At 42.8% G+C, this 24,102-nt stretch overlaps 1 protein-coding gene across 1 annotated transcript; it reads left to right on the forward strand.

Annotated features, from left to right (window-relative positions):
• Positions 1-12,408: 12,408 nt before the first annotated feature.
• Positions 12,409-22,333, forward strand: gapdhs (glyceraldehyde-3-phosphate dehydrogenase, spermatogenic). Its single transcript, XM_030371132.1, has 11 exons — positions 12,409-12,474; positions 16,462-16,521; positions 16,978-17,074; positions 17,478-17,584; positions 17,800-17,890; positions 18,334-18,452; positions 18,719-18,800; positions 19,609-19,760; positions 20,216-20,378; positions 20,799-20,896; positions 21,814-22,333. Exons 2-11 carry the CDS (start codon positions 16,493-16,495, stop codon positions 21,881-21,883), a joined length of 1,008 nt encoding a protein of 335 aa, XP_030226992.1. The 5' UTR covers positions 12,409-12,474; positions 16,462-16,492; the 3' UTR covers positions 21,884-22,333.
• Positions 22,334-24,102: the final 1,769 nt, after the last annotated feature.

Here is a 24,102-nt window from a genome sequence, read left to right on the forward strand (position 1 = left end):
TTGAAAATGACTTAAATATGTGCACTTGCACATCCTTGTAGACAGATGGTGCAGTTTAATTTGCATAGTTATTTATGATCAATTCATTAAATTGAGTTGTTGCTGCTGTTTCTGTGTACTGTCTCATGAGGTAGATACATCTTTAAATGTGTAATGAAGTTAAATGTAATCGTCATCAAATATCCAGAACTACAATGACTGAGAAGGAGAACAAGATGTAGAGATTACACCAAGGGTGACTAATGGTAGTGAAGACGGTTAAATGGTTACAAACATCTACAAAATCACAGATTTTTATGTTGTCTAGAATGAAAAGGGATTACACAGAGCACCTTTAGTTATGGTATGACGGCGGACAGCTATATTTTTCAGAACCTCCAGAAAATATAATTTATTTTGCTCCAACCTCTAACTACATCCTCACACAAACACAGACACAGACACAAATATTCATGCACTCACGCACAGACAATCAATAAAGAGACACAGAAGAAACACACACCCCCTCACACACACAGAAGATCCCCCCACACACAGACACATACAAACAAACACACACACACACACACACACACACACACACATGCTCGAATGCACGCACGCACAAACGATAAAAGGACACAGAAGAAAACACACACACACCCTCACACACACAGAAGAGCCCACACACGGACTGTGTTTCATCCTTTAACAAGCTGTGTAAACGGGAGGGCCCTTGAGGTTTGATGAGCCTCGGGGCCGAGGGTAGTGATCCAACGATGCACAACTGGGACCTGACCCCATACCCACAGAAACCTACACAGATGAACTCGTCAGGCTGGGAGACGCACCACGTCAACTGAGGCAAACAGGAAAGAATACGACCCTCACATTCAATGGAGAAAAAACATTTGTTTTTAAAGAAGGACTATGTCAGGTGAATGACATGAACAAATAGATTTCCAAGATAGGATTGCTATAGATCTATCTAGCATCCATCCAATGATATCTCTTTGGTCGACTTTCGTTTTTTAAACGGCTTTACAAATATATTAACATTACATTTATATTACATTTACATCCATCCATCCATCTATCCATCTATCTACCTATCCATCTATCTTTCTATCTCTCTATCTCACTCTCTCTTTCTTCCAATGCATCTATTTCTAAATACATCTCTCTCTCTCTCTCTCTCTCTCTCTCTCTCTCTCTCTCTCTCTCTCTCTCTCTCTCTCTCTCTCTCTCTCTCTCTCTCTCTTTCTTCCAATGCATCTATTTCTAAATACATCTCTCTCTCTCTCTCTCTCTCTCTCTCTCTCTCTCTCTCTCTCTCTCTCTCTCTCTCTCTCTCTCTCTCTCTCTCTCTCTCTCTCTCTCTCTATATATATATATATATATATACGTATATAAATGAAAGTTATAGGATTATATGAGGAGAGAAGGGGGGGGGGGGCTCAAGAGGAAAACAAAAGGATATGATAGGACAGAATAGGAGGGGGGGAAATGCGAGGAGAGGAGAAAGGAGGAGAGGAGCCGACTGCACATGGGGAGGTGAGACGACCCGTCACAGAAAGCATCACCTGCAGCGTGAAAGGAAACAAATAAAAAGAAAGAGCGAGAAGATACGGCAGGAATACAACGGAAAGAGTCGAGTGTTGAGTCGGGTCGCCGCGTGCCAGAAGAGAGCTGCCTCGCTTCGTGGCTGCGTTGCCGGGGCCCAGCGTTCTGCGCTCTGTCCTCTCCAATAAGACCCCGGCTTTAGTGCTGGAAAATTCCCGCCGAGCTGTCAATCAGCCGCTTTAATAAAAACAGAGTATAACATTGTGGTTTCGCTCGCTCTCCGTCCGCCCCCCAGAGAATCCCAGCGCAAGGTTTTGTCTGCGGAACTGTGAAAATATCCTCTGCTTTTATTAGCAGAGCCCCGGTCCGGACCGAAGCGCCGGAAAAACTCAGGCCACTCTCGCTCCTCTGTGACTCCCATCTGTTGTGCATTAAAGACAGCCACCTGGACCTCACCCAAAACCTGGAATCAAACGAGTGGTAGTAGGCCTACAGAAAATAACTCTGCTGCATGCACGCACACATCCGCACGCACGTGTACACACTCACGTAATCGTTATCACACACGTGCATACGTTTATCGAGGGCCGCACACACACACACACACACACACACACACACACACACACACACACACACACACACACACACACACACACACACGATAAAAACACACACGCACGCATGCATGCATATAGATACTGACAAATATCAGAATCCTATGGATAATTTTTTACCTCCATCAGATTACCTCATGGAAAAGGTGGTTGTCACAATCCACGTTTAGTACGGATTATGCCGTTGATTTTAATTATCAGAGAGGTGTCCGTAAGCAAGGTAACGGTGGTGCCGCCTTTTGGCTATGCGGGTAACATACGACTGAATTGCGTAGCATGGTCGCTACGCCCATCCGGGGTCTGCAGGCATATCCTGGGAGCCGTCCCCGTCCATGGTCCTCCTGGGGTCCATTTTCAGGAACCGGGACCCCGAGGGCCCGACCCAGTAAGCCACCGAAGAGCTCAAGTACAACGTCCACAGACTTTTTTTGCAGGAAAACAGAACTCTAAAATGAGAATCTAATACTAAAATCCAACGCTGAAATAAAAAACGAACCCTAAAATCTGACCCTCAAACGAAAACCATAACCCTAACTCCAAACTAGACCCGGAAACCAAACCAGAACCCTAACACCAAAACCTTGATCCTAAAAGGAAACCCAATAACAAAACCATCCAACAAAAGCCCAACCCTAAAGGAAAACCAAGCCCTTACCCTAAAACCAAAACATAAACCCACCCCAAATCAGACACAGTGCGGTCCATTGTCCCGAAGCCTTCAACCTGTCCTGGAGAAACAGTGTATTTTTCTCCCATTAATCATCTTCATGTATTCTGTGAGGTTTTGTTTCTCCTTTGGGCAGCAGGACTAGATGGTCTCTCAATCGTCCTATAGCTCCATTTGTTGGGGCAGTAGGCACCAACAAATAGTGATTCATTCTATGATTTATCCTCCCGTAGTTTGTAATGGTTGCAATGGCGAGGTCTCTGTATTTTTTGTAAATTGTGGGTGGGTTTATTTGGTTTATTAATATTTCTCTCGGGCACCTTGCTATCTTTCTCCCTCTGGTGACGCTCTGAGCCAAACTGACCATGGCAGCGTATTGGTCAGCAGGGACCAGTAGTTGCTCAACCGCCATCTTTCACCCGTGGTCGTTGCGTCAAGACCCAGTTTGCCCACATCCTCTAAAATATATGGCAGATGGAACACTTTGATTGACCTACTTAGGGAAATTATGTCACTGGACAGGATGTCAAAAGGATAATCAAAACTTAATCTTAATGTAATATACTCTGGTCGAATTCCTGTATTCAACTCAGGTCAAAGGGGTTGCTAAAGATGTTCATCTTCTTTGCTCTTTTAAAGCCTTTGTTTTTATTTTTCAACACAAAGCAAAAACACAAAGAAACTCTGCAATGATATCTCAAAGTTTTGTCACATCGTTCTATGGGTTGGACCGGCCATGAGTTTGTTCTTTATCAAATCGTTGCATTAAATCTGTCTTTAGGACAAAACTAGCAGAGGACTAAATCCAAACAAAGAAGTGAACCTGTATGAGGAGGCCGGAGCAGAGAGGGACATGGCATGGGGACAGTAGGAATTCACTTTACTCTTGTATTCGTGTGCCCTAGCCGTGTACCCTAGCTTTGTGTTGTTAAAGACACACACAGAATTCTGGAGTGTGTAGGAACGGGGCCGCCCAAGGGCCGCTCAGGGGCCACGGAGGGTCGCGGCCGCAGAGTTTATACATAGACGCTGCGTCGACTGTTTAGAGCCCGTTGCTGCGCTACGTCAACGCCGCCGCCGTATTTCAGAGGCCCAAACTGGCCTGTCAACAAATACCAATAAAAGGGAGGGTGAGCAGTTTTTCTGGACACAAAGCACTATAACTCCTCAACCAATCTCATTGTAATAGATGGTTAGGTTTAGACATATACATTAAAATATGCAAATGTTTTAAAAAAGCATCCAATGTAGATCGTAAACATTTGAAAAAAAAAGTCCTTGAAATCGGTTGATAAATGTAAACGATAGAGTTTTGGGCCAACATAATGGCACCTCCTGCCTTTACGCGTTGACCATGGGTCAACCTACGAGCCAACGTGTACTGCATTCAGACAAAATCAGCCGTATGGCTTCAGCCCTCAGGCCTCAGGCCTCAAGGTCAACATACAAAGGTCTCTCTATGTCTGTCTCTGTGCTTCTGGGGCTTTCCTTCTAGACTGCACACCCTTGATTGGCAATAGGCCCCCGCTTGGTGATTGCATATTATCGCCAGCTTGTGCCTTTTGCCAACGGTGCTGGTTCCCCTGTGCTGCCCTCTGGTGGTTTGGCCAGGAGCAGCAGTAAGATAGATCCATCGATGCAACCACACAAGGTAGCGCCTTGGATGGCGCCCCGAACACCGGTGTGGGTGTTTTGGAACTGATATTGAGGGGGATAATATGGGACTTTGTATAATGCATTCAAATCATAGGCAAACATTTAATTTACAATAATATGATTATGATACAGTATGACACATGATACAGTTCATTCCACCTTGCTTCATATAAAACTGTCCTCCACCTTATAAATGTTTGGTTCTGGGTTGGAGTAACATATTTTGTCACAACTTTGAAATAGCATCGTTGGAAAGAGAAGTGCATCGTTGGAAATCCTTTGCGCTTTTACCAACTCCAACTTTTTCACTAAGTCTCTTCAAATTTGATTTGCATGTTTCAACTAGATTTGAACAAAAGGTTATTATCAAACCTGAAACCAACCACTACAAAAGTTAAATCCCTAAAACTAACTTTGGCAAACTTTCAAGTTCTCCTTTTAAGGTTAGTTTTCATGTTGAAATATGATGTTGGAGTTTATATTTGATGGTGAAACCGCTAGAAGTGCTAAAAATACTTCTGCTGGTCGGCTAGCCACGAGCTTCCCCCCCACACTCATTACCACAGGACCTGGTGGTTGGGATGAGAGGAGGGGATGTGGCAAGGAGAAGCATGTGAGTGTGTGTGTGTGTGTGTGTGTGTGTGAGACGCGCGTGTGTGTGTGTGTGTGTGTGTGTGTGTGTGTGTGTGTGTGTGTGTGTGTGTGTGTGTGTGTGTGTGTGTGTGTGTGTGTGTGTGTGTGTGTGTGCGTTTGTGTGTTTGTCTGTGTCTGTGTGTGTGTGTGTGTGTGTGTGTGTGTGTGTGTGCGTGTGCGTGTCTGTGTGTGTGTGTGTGTGTGTGTGTGTGTGTGTGTGTGTGTGTGTGTGTGTGTGTGTGTGTGTGTGTGCTAGAGTGCCTCTACGAGTGTGTGCATGTGCATGTGTGTGGTGTGTATGTGTGTGTGTGTGTGTGTGTGTGTGTGTGTGTGTGTGTGTGTGTGTGCTAGAGTGCCTCTACGAGTGTGTGCATGTGCATGTGTGTGGTGTGTGTGTGTGTGTGTGTGTGTGTGTGTGTGTGTGTGTGTGCGTGTGCGTGTGCGTGTGCGTGCGTGTGTGCGTGTGTGCGCGTGTGTGCGTGTGTGCGTGTGTGTCTGTGTGTGTGTGTGTGTGTGTGTTCCTCACTTGTGGTCAAACATATTAGTATTATATGATATTTCCTATGGTCTAACGGTATTTCTGAATGACTGCACATATTGCTGTCTACTGGTCTATTATTGAAATCTTGCATCACATCACTTCTATGGTATTTGCAGTTTCTTCATTTGGATAGAATGTTTTAAAGGGTTGTTTTGCTGACTATGGGCCATAATAAGTAAACATAATAATAATATGGGCTTTTGCTATAATAACATTATCATTTCAAACAGGGCCTCCACTTCTGGCCACTGTCAGTGGATTATATAATGCTATATTATAAGCTATATTTCTAACTTTAGCTTCAGCTTTTCTAAACTGACTGTCGTACAACCGTAATGAAATTGATGGATATTAATTATACAAATAATCTATCAACAAAGCTGCAGTTTACTAAATACATAATAATATATCTGAATGGATGATCCATTATATATTTATTGCATGAATAATAGAAATGTTTGGTTCATTAGAATTAAGTAGTCCTCTGAGTTAGAGCTATTCGGCTCAGTGTTTCCATCTCTTAGTGAATCTGTCCTTTTCCTGTCATCTAGCTCATCTGTCTCCTTTAACCTTGTTGTCATCCTCCCAACCTCAATCTTGAAAATATTCTCCTGTCTTCTATTCTTAAAACCGAAACTCTCCTGCAGAATTCCTCACAGTTTAAATCGAGCATAGGCATAGACTGGGCTTACACTTGTTTAATCGAAAAGGAAAACCCCTATCTAAGACTTAATTGTTCATCATTTTCATCACCATCATTGTGCTTATACGTTACTGATAAAAATGTGACATGTGGCAATTTTGAGAGAAATTATCAACAGGGTTGTTCTCCCCCCCCACACACACACACACACTGCCCCCCGCCCCCCCAATAATAATATGTTCCCTCCTGTTTAAGGTCTCTTGATTCTCCTTTCTTTCTGCCTCTGTTTTCTCGCAACATCTCCTCCATGACCGGTTTCCTCTCTGCCCGTGATTTATTCCCAGAGTCCAGCAGGTCCGTCCGTCCGTCCGTCCGTCCGTCTGTCTCTCTGTCTGCCTAATGCTCCCTCTTCCAGCTGCCGAGACCCAGCGGGACCATCAATCCCACTTCTCAAGTTGTACCTGGCATGTGTTCAACCGACATGCACTCAGAGGACACTCAGATACACAAATAGCATGGCGCTCAAACACACACACGCACAAAACACGCATGTACAAACTCATTTCTGTTTTGAGTACATACACCATGTGCTCAAAACAGAAAATAGCACAGGACAACATCTCTAGGCATCATGAAAAACAACTATCAATACAAACCACCCTTGTTCTGGCGTTTGTCTGTTATTCCAAAACACACAAAGTAATAATGTCTTAAAACATTGTATAATAACAATTAGTATTGAAAATGATGTCTAACTATATTGGGACCTACAATTGTGACCTTGCTGACTACATAATTTATATATTGCATTGCTTTTTTTTTGGTGGACCCAGTTAACTTGCTGCTTAAACTCTCTGTTAACACAAATAATGGCAACATTTATAACGATGATGATGATGATGAGGAGGATGAAGATGAAGATGATGAAGATGATGAAGATGATGATGATGATGATAATGATGATGAAGATGGGGTTTAACAATGAAAATCCAATAGCAATCCATATCTAATTTCTAAATGTAAGAAATGTATTTATTGTATATCCTCCAATTATACTGAGTGAATGTTTCCCACCAAAAACAGAAACTCATGGGCAACAAGCAAGAGTTTATTCTTGGCTGTTTACCTATGAACATAACAAGCTTAAAAGAAAACATAACCACTAAATGACAAAACCACCTTTCTATCCATGAGAATCACTTAGGAGAGAATAAGAGAGGGAGAGCAAGGGAGAACGAGCTAGAATAAAAACATGGAGGAAGGAGTATTGGACTGACAATTCATGGAAGGTCTACAGCTGGACAATGAGCTCATTGAGTTGTAAAAAGGAGTGAAGATGAGAGGATGAACAAAGATCTCAAAAGAGGATAAGACAGAAAAAAGGACAGAAGGATATGGTAGTAAATGAACAAATGGAGGAGGAAAAGGAAAAGCCTAGCAGTTTACTACTATTATATATTCACAAAAAACATACCTACCAAAAATATGTACTTATACTGATTAACCAGTTTGAATTTTTCACAGACATTAATAATATTTATTATGTGTCTGCAATTAAGGGTTAAGCATAGAAGAAGAGACATTTCAGAGAAAATGTGTAATATTTTAAAAGTATTTCTTGAATATAGCATATCTCCAACAGCTACAAAGAAGCATTATAGATTAGTGTAGAATACCAAGTAGGCTACAACTTTAATGTACAACATACGTGCGCTGCAGAGAAATGCCCACCCCAGTTGACAAGATATGCTCAGAATGTAATTCCACTGTCTTTAATAGTATTTCCCAAATCCTTGCTCGGATGAAGTAAGGCTATGTGTAGTTATTAAAGCAGTACAAATCATGCCTCAATTGATAACTGTGTTTTTAGAAAGCTCCCGACCCCAGATAAGGATTTTATTTATTATTTACAGTCACGGGAGGATGAAACTAATCAACTATGCCCAAACCATGAACAGAAAAGTGTATCCAAATAATTCACTTGTGTGTGGTTAAGAAGGGGGGGGGGCTTGTGGGCGTGACATCTGAGAGAGACCCCCACTCGACCAGCCCAGAGAGTTTTTGGCCCCAAGGGAAAATCTATTTGAGACCCCTGGCCGAGAGTTGGGGTGATGGACAAGGTTCTGGGTTCACACCCCAATGTTCACAGCCTACCGTAGGGGCTCCTTTCACAATATGGCCCTAACCCCTTCCTGCTTCTTAAGGACATATCAAAATCATTTAAGATCGATTTGGATACAAACAACAACAGCAACAACAATAGTACTAAATGATTCCGGACAACTTACAGGACATAAGGTGATTCACCCAATGAATCGAAAGGAACTTAGAGTAGTGCTCTCTAGGCCTACTCATTCATCTTCTACACCAGCTGAGAGACCTGGGGGCTCAAGGTGGACTCCTCTTGATGAAATACCTGGTGTAAGGGCACTTGATAATAGTGAAGAAGGATATAAAGCAAAGGAGAAAGTCACTCACTTTTCTTACCTCAGCTGGGCCAGGGATTCAAGCCAGCAACCTTTCAGGCTCCCGATGCTCGCCTGATGGTTACCGTCCTATATTACCAGCTCAAATAGCCCAGTGTGACAACGCATGGAACATTCTAGAAGCCCGGCCGACCAAGACACATGCTGCACTGGCTTCATTCTGATAGGAGAAGAATTTGGTTGGACAGCATCTCTCTCTCTCTCTCTCTCTCTCTCTCTCTCCCTCTCCCTCTCTCTCCCCCCCTCTCTCTCCCTCTCTCTCTCTCTCTCTCTCTCTCTCTCTCTCTCTCTCTCTCTCTCTCTCTCTCTCTCTCCCTCTCCCTCTCTCTCCCTCCCTCTCTCTCTCTCTCTCTCTCTCTCTCTCTCTCTCTCTCTCTCTCCCTCTCCCTCTCTCTCTCTCTCTCTCTCTCTCTCTCTCTCTCTCTCTCTCTCTCTCTCTCTCTCTCCCTCTCTCTCTCTCTCTCTCTCTCTCTCTCTCTCTCTCTCTCTCTCTCTCTCTCTCTCTCCCTCTCCCTCTCTCTCTCTCCCTCTCTCTCTCATAATTTCTTCTTCTTTCCACTGAATAGGCTCCTATAAGAAAAGGCATAAATACAATTTTCCAGGGGAAAGATTTAAGTCTGGTTAGAGTCTCCTGCTTGAGTCCTTCCTCCGTCAGTTTGTGGTTGACTGATGCTAAGCAGCTCTTGGCATGTATCTAACCCTCGCCATTAGTGCCCCTTTAAACACTTATAATTCACAGCCTAGCAAAATATTATCAGAGAGGGCCAGATTGCCACTGCCTGAGGGGATCTGAACGCTTTCTATTTTAACGGCACCACGCGCCGGCAGCATGTTGAGCAACCGGGGCCCGCAGCATTTGAGGGCCCCTAAATCACTTTCACTGGTTTGAGAGTGTGAGGAAGAAATACTTTATCGTTTTAATCTGAGATAAGTTGGATATTTGTGTAATGGAAACAATAAGGTGGGCAATGTAAGACATGAATCAATTGTTCATTGGATACTTGTGAATAATGATTTCGTTTTTTGTGGGGGGAATTCAATTTAAAAAGTAGGCCTAGCTTCTTAAAACAGAAGAAAGCTGCCGTTTTAATTATAAACAAAGTAAATAATAAGATATAATTATATAATGCGTTGAACAATGTTGAGGCTTAACACAGCAGCTTGGTAAAATATATTTTAGAATGAATATTGCTTAAAGGGGTCCTATTATAGCACTCTTTACTATTTTCAAAGTCAGAGGCAGACTCACACATGTAAGGTGTGGTATATAACATAGATTTGCAGAACCCAATGTTTGTTAAATTATAGGAGATTAATTAAGATGCATCACATAAAATGTTATCTTTCACACATTTTATCTTACAAACGCATTGTTTTACACATTCGTTTATATTTAACTATTCAAACGGTACATTCTTGTTTCAAAGTTAGTTTCAACCACTGGTGCAAGGTCGCCCTCTGTTGGACAATAGAGGAATGAAGTGACTGGTCTTTTAGTACTGCCCATTACTACCTTCTTTCACGCATGTGTCCCCTCTCCCTTAATTTCATAGCATTACCACTTTTAAATGTTCTTCTAAAATCTCAAGAAATTTCAATGTTTCAATACGTCAATTTCGATTTTGTTGTGGTTGGTGTGGTTGGATTATCTGAAGAGATACACTTTGTATGCTCAATATTTTTTGAGGAGGGTTACCAGCAGATGGCGTCATATCCCAGTCTATGTGTGCTGTAAAAGCCGATTTATTTGGAAAGCTAGGCCTTTTTAATTTTTTTAATGTTCCAAATATGTTTTCATCATATTCACCACTTTAATGTCATATTCACCACTTTAAGGCTCAAATGTCCTCTATCTTTCTCTTGTTTGTGACCCAGTCCAAGCTCGATTTGTTTGGCTCTTATATTAAAATAGTAACATAATTCCTGGATCATCAAAAACGTCATTAGGTTGTTGTTACGCAGATATTTATTAAGAAGATGGTACTTAATGATTATCATGTTGCAAGTACACCCAATGAAAGGTATGAATAAGGAAAAACACGGCAAATTTTAGCACCTGGTGTGAGGTTAAGAAAGTGGTGGAAAAAGAGGGGGAGATGGATCTTGTGGTCTGTAGGGGAGACTGAGAAAGGCTGCCTCCCACCATCTGAGGCATCAGCCTTCACTATGAACTGCACTTAGAATTAACTACAATTAATGAACAGAATGGTCTATCCTATTAATGGAATTCTTGCTCACTAATTGAGTGCACGTTAATATGGTAATGTGATCAAGTTAACCACAACCCTAATTCATACAATTTTTAATAGGGCCCTGTAACCCAAACCCTACCCTTAAACCTATGCTAATCCTATATAATAATGCCTTTTAATGGTTATTTAAACCCTTATTGGAATGGTGGAATGGTGGATGATTGAGGTCAAGCAAAACCAAATAAGAACCTATATCATCGATCATCAGACCCATCATCCATCCCAGAGGGTTAACTAACTTAATGGGGTCACAAACCCAAAATGAAACACATTTTTGGGGGGATAATACATCTTATATGATCGTGCCACAATCAATTCCATTGTGGCACTTTACCTAAAAATAGACCTTAATTTAGAGGAATCAAAAGTGTAATCTTATGCTATACCAGTCTCTGCCACCCAGTTTGTGAATGTTATACTCTGCTCAGAACGCATGTGGCGTTCTTATGTTGACATTGAAGTGTCTTACAGGGTATACATCATGAATTCCCAACGATAGGACGCCAGCATTGAGATGTGTGTGGGCGCGTGGATATCCTTCTGGGCAGAAGCTGAAGATTCACTAACACTTTAATGTTCCATATTTTCCTTTCTTGAGGGAAATACAACATTCTGATCAGTAGGCCTATAAGTGAATGATTAATGATTTAACCCTTTAACTGGTCACTGGTGTGGTGCATTTAGAAGAGCACTTGGAGTTTAAGGAAAAGAAGGAAGTAGGAAATATCCATGTATTCCGATTTAATTCTCCTCTGTTCATAAGGAATAATACAATATGCTCATTGTGTTAGGATATCGGTAACCCTAACCCTAACCTATACAAACTAGGTTAAAATCTCGGTCAAGCCTAGTGCTTTAGTTTGTTAAACTACAAATGGTATGATAAATCCCATGTAAGATCGCTTGCGTATAAATGTATGACATCTAGGTTTGCTACCTCTTATAATGGGTTTGATAGGCCTTTGCCATCATGTAGGATCCTTTGACCTTCAGTCTCCCATGCATCATTACAGCCATCTATATTCCATTTAAATAGGATCAATGACTTGCTCTTTTATTGAATACCCCTGCATGGTGAGCTTACTACACACCCTTCCATCTCATTATTTTGTCTGTACTTTGCATCCACAAGGACACTGGTTCTGACATTTTATGCAACATGTTAGCAATAGCGACGCATTAGCTTGCTAGCACCGAATGCTGAATCATTCTGCCTCCCCTCCATTTATCACCCGGCAGCCTCCTTCGGCCTGTCGTTACCATGGCAGCCATGTGGGTGACCGTGACCAAGCCCTCGTCGCGAATGGATCCGCGGGAAAGCGGATGATATGACGTCACGTTACCAAGTAACAGGGATCGGGGGTCACGTGTCCTCTATAAAAAGGAGAGGGGGCGGTCCTGTCCGCGCAGACACTCACGAGCATCATCTACTGTACGGTAAGCAGAAAGCGGTCGCTGTCGCTCTTTAAACTAATCTTGTAGCGCCACTTTAAACCGTGCATTGTAACGAGCCGAAATGCCTGCATTGGTTTATGAACGTTCCTGTTCAAATGAAATAATGTATTGTTGGTTTGAAGTATGGACAGAAGTCCTGCGATAGCTCTAATATGCTTTTTTTTAATTAATAAAAATAGATGGTAGCTTAGCAGGGAGGAGGCGAAGACGTGGGGAGGATGTGACCGCTGCACCTGATTTATCCAGCGGGCTCAGAGTACGCCTATCTCTCGTTGCGTTATGCATCGTGTGGGTAAACTCGGTTTTGTACCATTGGTAGGCCTTTATTGCAATGATGATGAAACAACTCACAATATCGGTGGGCTGCCTAAATGGATTCATGCTAACTCAATCATTCGCAGTTATATTGTCCAACGTTGTTCTTGCGTTCGAGGATTAGCCAAAACTAGAGTAAACTGCATTACGTAGTTAAACGTTTAACTCATTCTGTAAATAGGCCTACTTCTGAATGATATTTAAAAATTCGGAGAATAATTTGTTATTTCGTAAATATGTGTCGCCTGAATGAGCATGGCACATTCTGTTTGACTAAACGATCAGCTTGCATAGCCTGCACAGGGCCTTTCTGCGTATGGATGCTCCATTGCAGGAGCCGAGCATCTCTCTCTTCTCTTCTGCATGAGGAGACGGGATGTGGCCTACGTGCCTCTCCTCCTATAGGCCCAACGCACCAACGCATCCTCGTTGCGTCATCGTTTATCTGGAAGGTGTATCGCAAAGAAAGCTAACTTTAGAAGTAGGCAATCGATGCGAACGGCCAATCGATGGGTTTAATGATAACGGCAACGATCGATAGCCTTATGTTTGACTATATTTTTGTATCTGTAGAAGTCGAAGCATCGTAATTTCTCCGTGATTCTGCTGAAGGGCATCCGTGGGGCCTAGACTAGCTTCGCGTGATGGAGCCTCAGTTTATAACCGAATGCATATCGAACCAGTTGTAGTGATGAAACACAGCCTCAACATTTTTTTTTTTTAAATGGATACATTCTACATCAAATTAATTATTCAGGGCAATGCGGTGCACTTATGAACTGGGCCTCCTGTTGGATTTGTGGATGTAGGCCTGTGGTGCAACTGGCCACGGATCATTCTATCCATCTCAAGGTCAAAACACCCCTAGAGGATCTTGGCACATCACATCCTGGCCATATTTGTCATTTCAAATAATTGCATTTATTGTCCAGAATTTCCCTCAATAATGGTTGACCTCCATCCATGAATCGATTTTGAGTATTTGTTGCAGGCCCACATATCATCTTGGGCACTAGTAGGCTTTACGTAGCACAGTGATAGCACAGTGATCTGGATGTGTAGGCCATCTGCACATCACCCCGGAGGGCTGACGCATGAAGCACTGCAGTATGATAAGGCACACCTAGTGTGTGAGTCTGTGCATGGGTGCGTGTGTGTGCTATATATATAGCACACCCTATAGTTATAGCCTATAGGGACCATTATCTAGTTTCAAACCCTTTCCTAGGAGAAAGACAGTTGTGAGCCTGTCAACAAATGCATTTAATTAGAATATCTTCCACTTTTTCATAGTTTGACATTAAAGATACTGTGCAATGAACGATATTCAATTCTTTAGATGCTTAGTGGACATCAACTGCCAGTCACGTCCAACACAGATTCTGCTTTACCGCCATTTTGTCACCCAGGCCACAATGCAGTGTGCCAAAGTGGGTCACAGCGCAGCACAGGGGCAGCCCTTAGGTCTGAGAGTGAGACCCATGCTAAAGGAAAAAAAAGCTAAAGGTTAATGTGATTTAGTTCTGATAAAGAGCCAATACATCTGCCTTCATTCGCTAAGGATCTCAGTGGCTAGTTCATCTCCACGTCTCCATGAGTTCCTGGTTGACTTGATTCATTAAAAAGAGTTCTGTTCATTGACTAGTGCAAGGCAGACATTTGTGGCTCATCTTTAATGGGCAAAATATGGATTGTTTACACTGCTGGAGGCAAAACTAGCATTAGGGGCACCCTGGTCCTGCATAAAACAATGTTTGACCTCCATTCTTGTTTAAAGCTTATTTTGCGAGTGGCTATCAGTGTTTACTGAGAGTAAAATAACCTAAATGTAAGGGGCGGTGTGGTTGAGGAGGTGAAGTGTAGTGCCCATTATGTGTTGCTGTTATATTGATACGGAAAGAGGAAAAAAGTATGGTCAGTGAGAATTGACCAGTGGAAACACATAGAGGGAGGGGGCTATTGAGTTAATGAAGACAGAGCCAAAGGCAGGGCACATTGCTAGTACTGAAAACAGCATGCAAATCTCCAAATAGAAACCATTTCTATGTCGACAATAATTAAAAAGACAAAAGAAAAGTTAATTAATTGATGAAAAAATGTATTAAATGATGAATGATTAGAAGAATGAAATGGAAAAAATACCATGAAAAAAAATACTTTTTCCTTAATATAATATTAACTATGGTAACTCAAGAACCAGTGAGCTTTGTTTGACATATAATGTTAGACATATATTGATCAAATAACAATGTTGTCAAATTTTGGACCACGTTGTGAATGGTTTAAACTCCACTCAGGCCTCCCATCGCTTTGAGAACCAGTTCTATTTAAAGAGTTCCCATGATGCTCTGCGGCAGATGAACGGACTAGCCTACCTTCTCCCTGCAGAGATGCAGAGACACGTAGAAGATTAAAAGATTATCATACCCTAAAGTAGCAGCCAGCGAGTTCCAAGGGCATTCTAGACTATCCTCTTTACTGTATCTGCATATCTGTCATGCTCACAAACAAAAACAAAATATATACTGCCAAGACAGAGGGTAACGTAGACTTTACGCCTTCAATTTGAGTTAACGAGTACAATCTAAACCCTTAAGGCCATTTAAAGAGTCTTCCTAATATTTTCAAAATTGTACATGAGAGTATGAGTGTATTGTTGTATTGTATAGTATTAATAGCAAATCATTTTCGGCAATTATTATATTAAACACACAATTATTCAAGTATCTAAAATAATGATCTTCACCGTTCCCTGTTTGGTGGTATAATGTGTCTGTTGAGATTCGGTTTGATCAAATGCTTGGGTAACACAGCTTCATTCACACTGGGTTTATAATATAATATAAAAGCAATGGTGATCAATATAATCTCAACATTATTATGTTACTGGATGGCATTTCTCCCCTGGACACTCAGTCACAAACTGTGTACACACCTATCACAGCCACCAGACAAGCGCAATATAACTCAACTCCCAACGACAAACCCAACATCTCTGTAACCAGAAGGGTGAGGATAAATGTGTGAGAATACATGTGAAGCGACTAGCAAAGGTCACGAGGATGCAAGTGGGCACAAAGACTCCTTTAGGAGGGGAACGAGGGGGTGATACAGTTGGCTGGAGAGCCGGCATCCTTCTGTGCCGTTCCAAGAGCCGTTGTCTGGCTCTTATGTAACACCCCATAATAGTCTCCCCCTGCATTCTCTCTCTGTGTGCTGCAAGTGTTCCCGCATGGACATTCAAGGGAGCTAATTAAATCAGTAGGCTGGAGGGCTAGCTGGGAGAAGGATACTAAAAGACTTGTTCAAAGTAGACACGAAAAGAAGATTAACCCTTGATATAGAAATGGCTGTACCGTTATACCTATCCAGGGGTTAATCCATTTCTCTTTAAATCGTTTTATTGTGGTCACAGTGTAGCTACAACTAAAGCCATTAGAGGCTTCTAAGGGAAAACGTGCATAGTGCAGGTTTAATATTTAGTCATTTAAATTAATATTCTTCGGAAATACAGCCTTTTCCTAAAAAACGAATTGAAAAATACTGTTATTATCTATTTCAGGGAGGTTGGACAACCTATACTGAGTTCGTATTCGTACCAATGTTACAGGACCGGTAACGCACCTCTAACGTAACCTATCTTTTGTGTTTCAGAGAACTCAATACCCATCAGCAACCAGCAAACATGCCAGAACTCGCTGTAGGAATCAATGGGTGAGTCTCAAAACAACATCCTCAACAGGTTGCCTTTAGAGCCAGCTGAAGTGAAAATAATTGGTTGATTTAGTTGTACTCACAATATGTTAGATTGAAACATTCGTACTCTTAGGGATGCCATCAAGGGGTGGGTTTATTTTTTTAACCCTGGAGTGATCTCCCATGATGTGCGGTTTCCACCTAAAGACGGTACTCAAGGATCACTACAGCTTTACTTAACACAGCTACAGCAATGGTGGCTATGATGGTTGGCCAGCAGTTGAGAACAGCCCAAGAACACGATACTTATACATGGCAAAACCATAGGATATAGTATAGGGTAAACCCTAACCCTAAGAGGTGGTTCAAGAGATTTATAAATGACGGTGGAGGAAATGGAGAAAAGGTTGGCCTGGTGTGACCAGACAGAAGTGTGGCTACGCTGTGACGCTCTGGCCCTGTGTGTCCCCGTAGCTTCGGTCGCATCGGTCGTCTTGTCCTGAGGGCATGCCTCCAGAAGGGCATCCAGGTCGTGGCCATCAACGACCCTTTCATCGACGTGGAGTACATGGTGGGTACGCACGCTGGTGCAGCGCCATGGAGTCCGGAAATCCACTGTGTTAATGCCAGCCAAGTGTGAATAGAACCATTTATTAACATTAGTTAATAGTTAGAAGCATGGACTAACAGTTAATTATCAGTTAACTTATGTGGCTAGTGATTTACTAATGGTGTTGTTCATGTTAACTATAGTATTAATTTATACATTATTCAATAGGGTTAGGGTTACACTAACTTCAACCCTTACCTTAGTCCAATCCCCTATGCTAATATTATAAACTAATGCCTATTACAGCATAAACTACTGTTGAATAATGGTTGAATGAAAACACCGTTATTGCAAAGTTTTACAGAATATTATAAATACAAATTGATCGAAGGTTTTAAATGAGTTGTAATGTGGCCGTTTGCAGGTCTACATGTTCAAGTATGACTCCACCCACGGCCGCTACAAGGGAGAGGTCTCCTACGAGGACGGCAAGCTCATCGTTGACGGAAAGTCCATCTCTGTCTTCCAGTGGTGAGTAGAAAGGTTTGGGCTTCATGTCTATCGAATTGAAATATGTAGTTATCGTCGCTGTCGCTGGGCGAAGCCATGGATAATATTTTATAAAATATGAAATATAACTATGCTACTATACTACCCTACAGTTCTTGCAGAGGGCTTTTGGTTGATTTTGGGATGACTTGAGATGATTTGTGAGCACATTGTTCATCCCGTGTCTCTCTGGACAGTATGAAGCCAGCAGAGATCCCATGGGGTGACTCTGGAGCGCTGTACGTGGTCGAGTCCACTGGAGTCTTCCTGAGCGTTGACAAGGCAACTGTACGTACCCCCCCCACACACACACACACACATGCACGCACACACGGACACATGCATGTGCAAAAACACACATTTATCATTGTACGTAATCATTCTTTCCGATCTTCAGCATCAGTAACAGTTTGAGTATACAATATATACAGTTCTGTTTCCTGCCTGCCCTGAATATAACATGCCCAACCTTTAAAGCATTGTCTTTGAAACAAAGGTGAATTAAAGGTGAATTATTGCATTTGTCTCAAAATAAAATATATTATTAAACAATTCAATGGTTCACAATTTTAGGCTTTATTGCAACTAATGCTTGTTGATAAAGAAATACTTTTTTCTACCAAAGTTAGAAGTTACCTTTTACAAGTTGACTGCTATTGGTATTCATGATCATGAGCCAGATCTCTCTCCGTAGCCTTAACCCTGTCCTGTCCATGCCCCTGTTCCCCCAGGCTCATGTCCAGGGCGGGGCTAAGCGCGTGGTCGTGTCTGCGCCGTCCCCCGACGCCCCCATGTTCGTCATGGGCGTCAACGAGGACAAATACGACCCCTCCTCCATGACCATCGTCAGGTAACCAACCCAACGTCCTGCGCAATCACACACTCACTCACTCACTCACTCTCTCACGCACGCACGCACACTCACGCACGCACGCTCACTCACTCGCTCGCTCGCTCGCTCACTCACTCACTCACTCGCACACACACACACACACACACACACACACACACACTCACACACGCACGCACACGCACGCACACACACGCCTAGGCTCGGTGGTCGTGGTGTTTCAGAGGTCTGTTGAATTCTTACCAACCAACTGTGTCCGTCTGCAGTAACGCCTCGTGCACCACCAACTGCCTGGCGCCACTCGCTAAAGTCATCAACGACAACTTTGGCATCGACGAGGCACTAATGGTGAGTGGCATTCAGCGAGCGTTCGTATCATTTACGTGGTGTATATTTCATTCCATCGTGTCACTGTCAAAGCCCACTACCAGTGAAATTGGTATTTGTTTATAATTGCACTCACTAGTATAAAGTAGTATCATCGATGGCCCTGTTTAAATGGGGCTGTTTTTTTTTATTAATTTTACATTAAAACAAGCAACAATATCGTCCCTTCCATAGAGTCGAACTGACAGGTCTGATGTTACAAACCCGAAAGTGTGTTAAGATTTTCATTTTGCATTATTGGATCAAATTGAGGAAGAGGTCTATGACATTACAAGAAGATGGATGTTAATCATCCAGAAAAAGCTTGAGAGTCCGAACCTCAATCCCTCCGAGCGAGCGATAACTTCCAACGCAAACGCAAAACGCACCACACGGGCCCCATTGTAGTGCAGCACCTGACAACGTGCTGTCAGCCTTCCACCAGACACTAGGTCTGCTCGCCAACCGGGCCTGGCTCCCACGTTCAAGCTCAAGCGATTATATTTATCAAAAGCACAAAATAACAGGCAAGCAGTCATAGCTGGCAAGGACATGTTTTGCGTCCCAAGCTCTCCTGAACAATGCAAAGAAATAAAACATTTAAAAATAGTATAAGATAAGAATAAAACAAGTTACAAGGAACCAAATAGTTTATATAAAATATATCTGCAGTATATATAAATACATGAATATGTATGTTCAGTATATATACATAACAATAACAATAAGGTGTCTCCGTATCTATGGTTCAGTGGCATACAGCAGTGTCCCGTGTGTGTTCCTCGTACAGACCACAGTGCACGCCTACACCGCCACCCAGAAGACCGTGGACGGGCCCAGCAGCAAGGCCTGGCGCGACGGGCGCACCGCCGCCCAGAACATCATCCCAGCCTCCACCGGCGCCGCCAAGGCCGTGGGCAAGGTCATCCCCGAGCTCAACGGGTCAGTGGCGAGGATGCACCGCGCTTAGCACTCATAATAATAAACAAGAAAAACTGAAAAATCGCGATCAAAATCAGATTAATCGCCCGGCCCTAGCCTGCCGTGGGGGCAGGCTGCTGCCGGCGGCTCAACGGATAGAGGGCGTACCATTAAGGCTCAGTGCTGATCGCAGCGACCCGGGTTCGATTCCTGCCTGTGGTCCTTTGGTGCATGTCCTCTCCCTCTATCTCCCACACCTTCCTGTCTATCTCCCTCTATAATAAAGGATACAAGTGCAAAGATAAATCTTGAAAGTAGCCTGCCGTGTGAGACCCTCAGAGTTAAGAGAGTGAGGGCGGGGGCGAACGTCGGTCTCAACATACATTTTGGTCATTTGTGGACCTGTTGGTTTTGAGAAGGACCTCTACACACTGGTCTTTGGTCCCCTCTTACCCCTGCTACTGGCGTCGTTCTAGGAAGCTGACCGGCATGGCGTTCAGGGTGCCAGTGGCGGATGTGTCCGTGGTGGACCTGACGTGCCGTCTGACCCGGCCCGCGACCTACAGCCAGATCAAGGAGGCCGTGAAGAAGGCCTCAGAAGGGCCCCTGAAGGGCGTACTGGGCTACACCGAAGACCAGGTACCCCCAGAGGAAACAAGCCGTCTGAGTCACGCTGGGATGTGATGCCAATTACATCTTCATAATGGGGATATTGCATAAATATTGGAATTTGGGATTTTAGACACACACATTTCCTACATCAAGATGACACAGATACAGTTTACTCACTATTATACATTTTGGTTAGAAAAAATATTAGAATACTGTAATACAATTTACAGGTTTATGCTTAGGGGATTAGGCATACAAATAATTACTGTATCCATCCCTTCAGTAAATAATCTCCACACATAACAGTCTTCATACGTAACCCCATACCTGGGGCCAGGTACAATAGCCCTACGTAAGAGGTCAGGTCGGTGTCTGTGTACCTCTGTATTATGTTCAACTCTCTCAGTCTAGGTGAGCGGCTCATGGAGTTGTTGGTTCATGTTCCAGGTGGTGTCCTCTGACTTCATCGGTGACACCCACTCCTCCATCTTTGATGCTGGTGCAGGGATCTCTCTGAACGACAACTTTGTCAAGCTTATTTCCTGGTAAGTTCTTTAATTCGGTTTCTCTCTGGAGCACACGATTCTGCTGTCGTCGTGCTTCTGTACATCCCTCAGCAGCATAACATCCCTTTACAATAAGAACCATGCAAATCATACCCCGTCTGCAGACAGATAAAGATTTGTTGGATATGCTGCTCATAAATTAGGCTATAAACGCATCATAAATGATAAATTATTCCAAAGCCGTCAAAATGTATATTGAAATACAGAATATCATGTTTCAATCCATTATTGATAGTCTTTTGAGAGACCATCAGTGTTTCCCATACATAGACCAATGTGTGGCGCAGCACCACAGAATGAACACAGAGCGCCACAAATTGATTCTTCTTTTATTTGATTTTTTTTGCGATTTTGAAATATAATATTGTTCTGTTTATTCATCTCTGCATAGCACTATTTCTGCCTGTCATTCTCGTTCACACACGCACACGCACACAGAGACAAGCGCGGATACATGCCAATGGTGCACGGGTACACTACCACTTATTGGATAAACCCGCGTATCACTGATACATGCACACGCGCTGACAGCGGATTCGCCCGCGCCTCCTCTGAACGCGCCTACAAAGGAAAACCCGAAGCAGCGGGATATTTGCGATTAATGTGAAATGCGGTTATAGTTTATATATATTACGGTGTTAGACCCCCAGCCCGCTCTTCTGGCGATTTGAATTCGCTCTGCAGCAGGGGCTGGAGATCGGGAAGATCGGGAAGAGTGCCGGTCCACTTTGAAATGTATTTTGTGTTGCGATTGCTCGATTACGCGAATGCGCAAACGCGAAGCGTGTGTGCACTTATGTACAGTGTGGTTACATACTATATTTTGATATTTAACTGTTATACCATTATACTACTCTCATCCGTCATCCGTCCTTTCCGCATTGCTCTGTCTCCAGGTACGACAATGAGTTTGGCTACAGCCACCGCGTGGCAGACCTGCTGCTGTACATGCACTCCAAGGAGTAGACCCTCCCAGCAGCCGAGGAAGGCAGCCATGGACTGGCCCATGTAACATCCACCCCCCTCCTCCCCACTCCCCAACCTCACACACACACACATTGACCCATTGACAAGCCCCATAGCACTGCTACTGGAGTAGGGGGTCCCCGAAGCGCGATCCGAGGGGGTTGATACGTCACTCTGTTGTCAAACGTTTAGTTTCTGTTTTCTTTGCTGATTAGGTGGTGAGTCAGTGGAAGTGTTTCTTGTGTCTGTGTGCCTCTCCGAGTCCAGCTGTCTCTCTTTAAGTGTTTAAGTTGTTATGGCAGATTAACATCCAAACTACCGTACCCATCCATGTCCCCTATCGATGTGCACTGACGGCTGAGTGGAAGGAGGAGACACGTGTGCTAAGGAGCTACTGTAATGTTGCTGAGAGTAACGAGAATGAAAAAATAAAAATTGTGAAACACTGAACTCTTCTTTTATACGGGCTGTAGCAGGGACATTTTCAGAGCTACTATTTCAGTGTGATTTTGGACATATATCAGTGTGTCAAATGTAGTGTGAAAATATCTAATATCTCCTGCGTCGTACAAGATAATTCATATTTTTCTCCATGCTCATTTCCGACCAATCACAGATGCCTGAAATGCAACATTAGGAGGGAAGGGACCAGAAAGGGGAGGTGGTTTTGGTTGTTTAGCTTCAAAATCTTCCCCTCTTGTTCTTTTCTACTCTCTTTCAAATTCAAATGTTATTAATGGAATTGAACAGACCTTGTATCCAAATTTCCAGTGATTTAGTGATTTTTGATGCAGTACATTTCCAGGTAGGGTTTAGGCATCTCGTTCAGCAGTATCATAGACTGTATGTGCCAGTGTCACATCCCAGCATTAACATAGACTGGATGTGACCGTTTCACATCCCAGCATTAACAGACTGGATGTGACCGTTTCACATCCCAGCATTAACATAGACTGGATGTGACCGTTTCACATCCCATCATTAACATAGACTGGATGTGACAGTTTCACATCCCAGCATTATTATAGACTTTATGTGCCAGTGTCACATCCCAGCATTAACATTGACTGTATGTGCCTGTGTCACATCCCAGCATTAACAAACACTAGGTAAAGTGTTGAATCCTAGCATTGACATACACTGTATTAGAGCAGTGTCACTAAATTCCTGGACAACTAGACTTAAGTATAAGCTATAGCCTCAAACTAACAGCAAACTGGTTTGCATAGTCAAGTTAATACAAAGTAAAAAAATCATAACAATTAAGGTACACATAAACAGTGAATATGACAATTTGTGTCTCTAAATCTAGGTCAGATTATTACTTTTACAAAGACATCAGTATGTGGACACAAAACCTCTGCGTAATAACGAACATGTTTGAGATATCGTTTGTGTAGAGAACCAACCAGAGGTACATTACATGCTGCAAAAAACATGAAATATTGCACGCAGTAAATACCCTCTTAAGGATTTAAATGCTTCTATTTGCTTGTAGCCTCAGTTGCCTCATGCGAGCAGACAGGAAACTAATCATATTTGAATTTCAACGATTTGAATAATTAATTCTCTGGACAAAACCCTTTATTTGTTTACTTTGTCTTTTTCCACTTCACTTGGTTTCCTCTCTGTTGAGGTATTGCAGTGGACAACCAACACCAGCTAGTAACAACTATAACCTTTGCTTGAACAAACCTAAGGAAAACATATGAGCCATAATTTATGTTGTGAACCAACAAATGTAGCGTTACGCAATGGGACATTACATACACATTTGAATGCAGTTTTTCTGTAGAATAGGATAGAAGGCGTTTGATGAACATTTAAATGTTGTCTCATGCTTTCATTTAGTTTTGAGCGTGCTGTAAATAGCCTCTTAAGGATTCAAATGCTGATTTGCGTGTAGCCTTATTTGTTTCATCCAAGCATGGACACGAGTCATATTTGAATGTCATGATTTGAATGAGAGCAAATGCATCAGGGTGGCCGTGACACCCATGGGAGCACCACTGCAATAAGAGCCAATAAAAAACACTAATTTTCTCCAAGACAAATGGCACCTTCATACACGATGACATAATCCATATTTGTTAGCCTGAGATACAGAGAGATAGAAGACTCTGCTAGGCTCCAAAAATGTGTATGCGTGTGCATGTGCATGTGTCAGAAGACAACGTCACTGGTCGAGGATCCAGTAGGGGGTTCTGCCGTGGCGAGAT

The sequence above is a fragment of the Gadus morhua genome, chromosome 11 (assembly GCF_902167405.1).
Source record: "Gadus morhua chromosome 11, gadMor3.0, whole genome shotgun sequence".
In the NCBI taxonomy this organism is placed as follows: Eukaryota; Metazoa; Chordata; class Actinopteri; order Gadiformes; family Gadidae; genus Gadus; species Gadus morhua.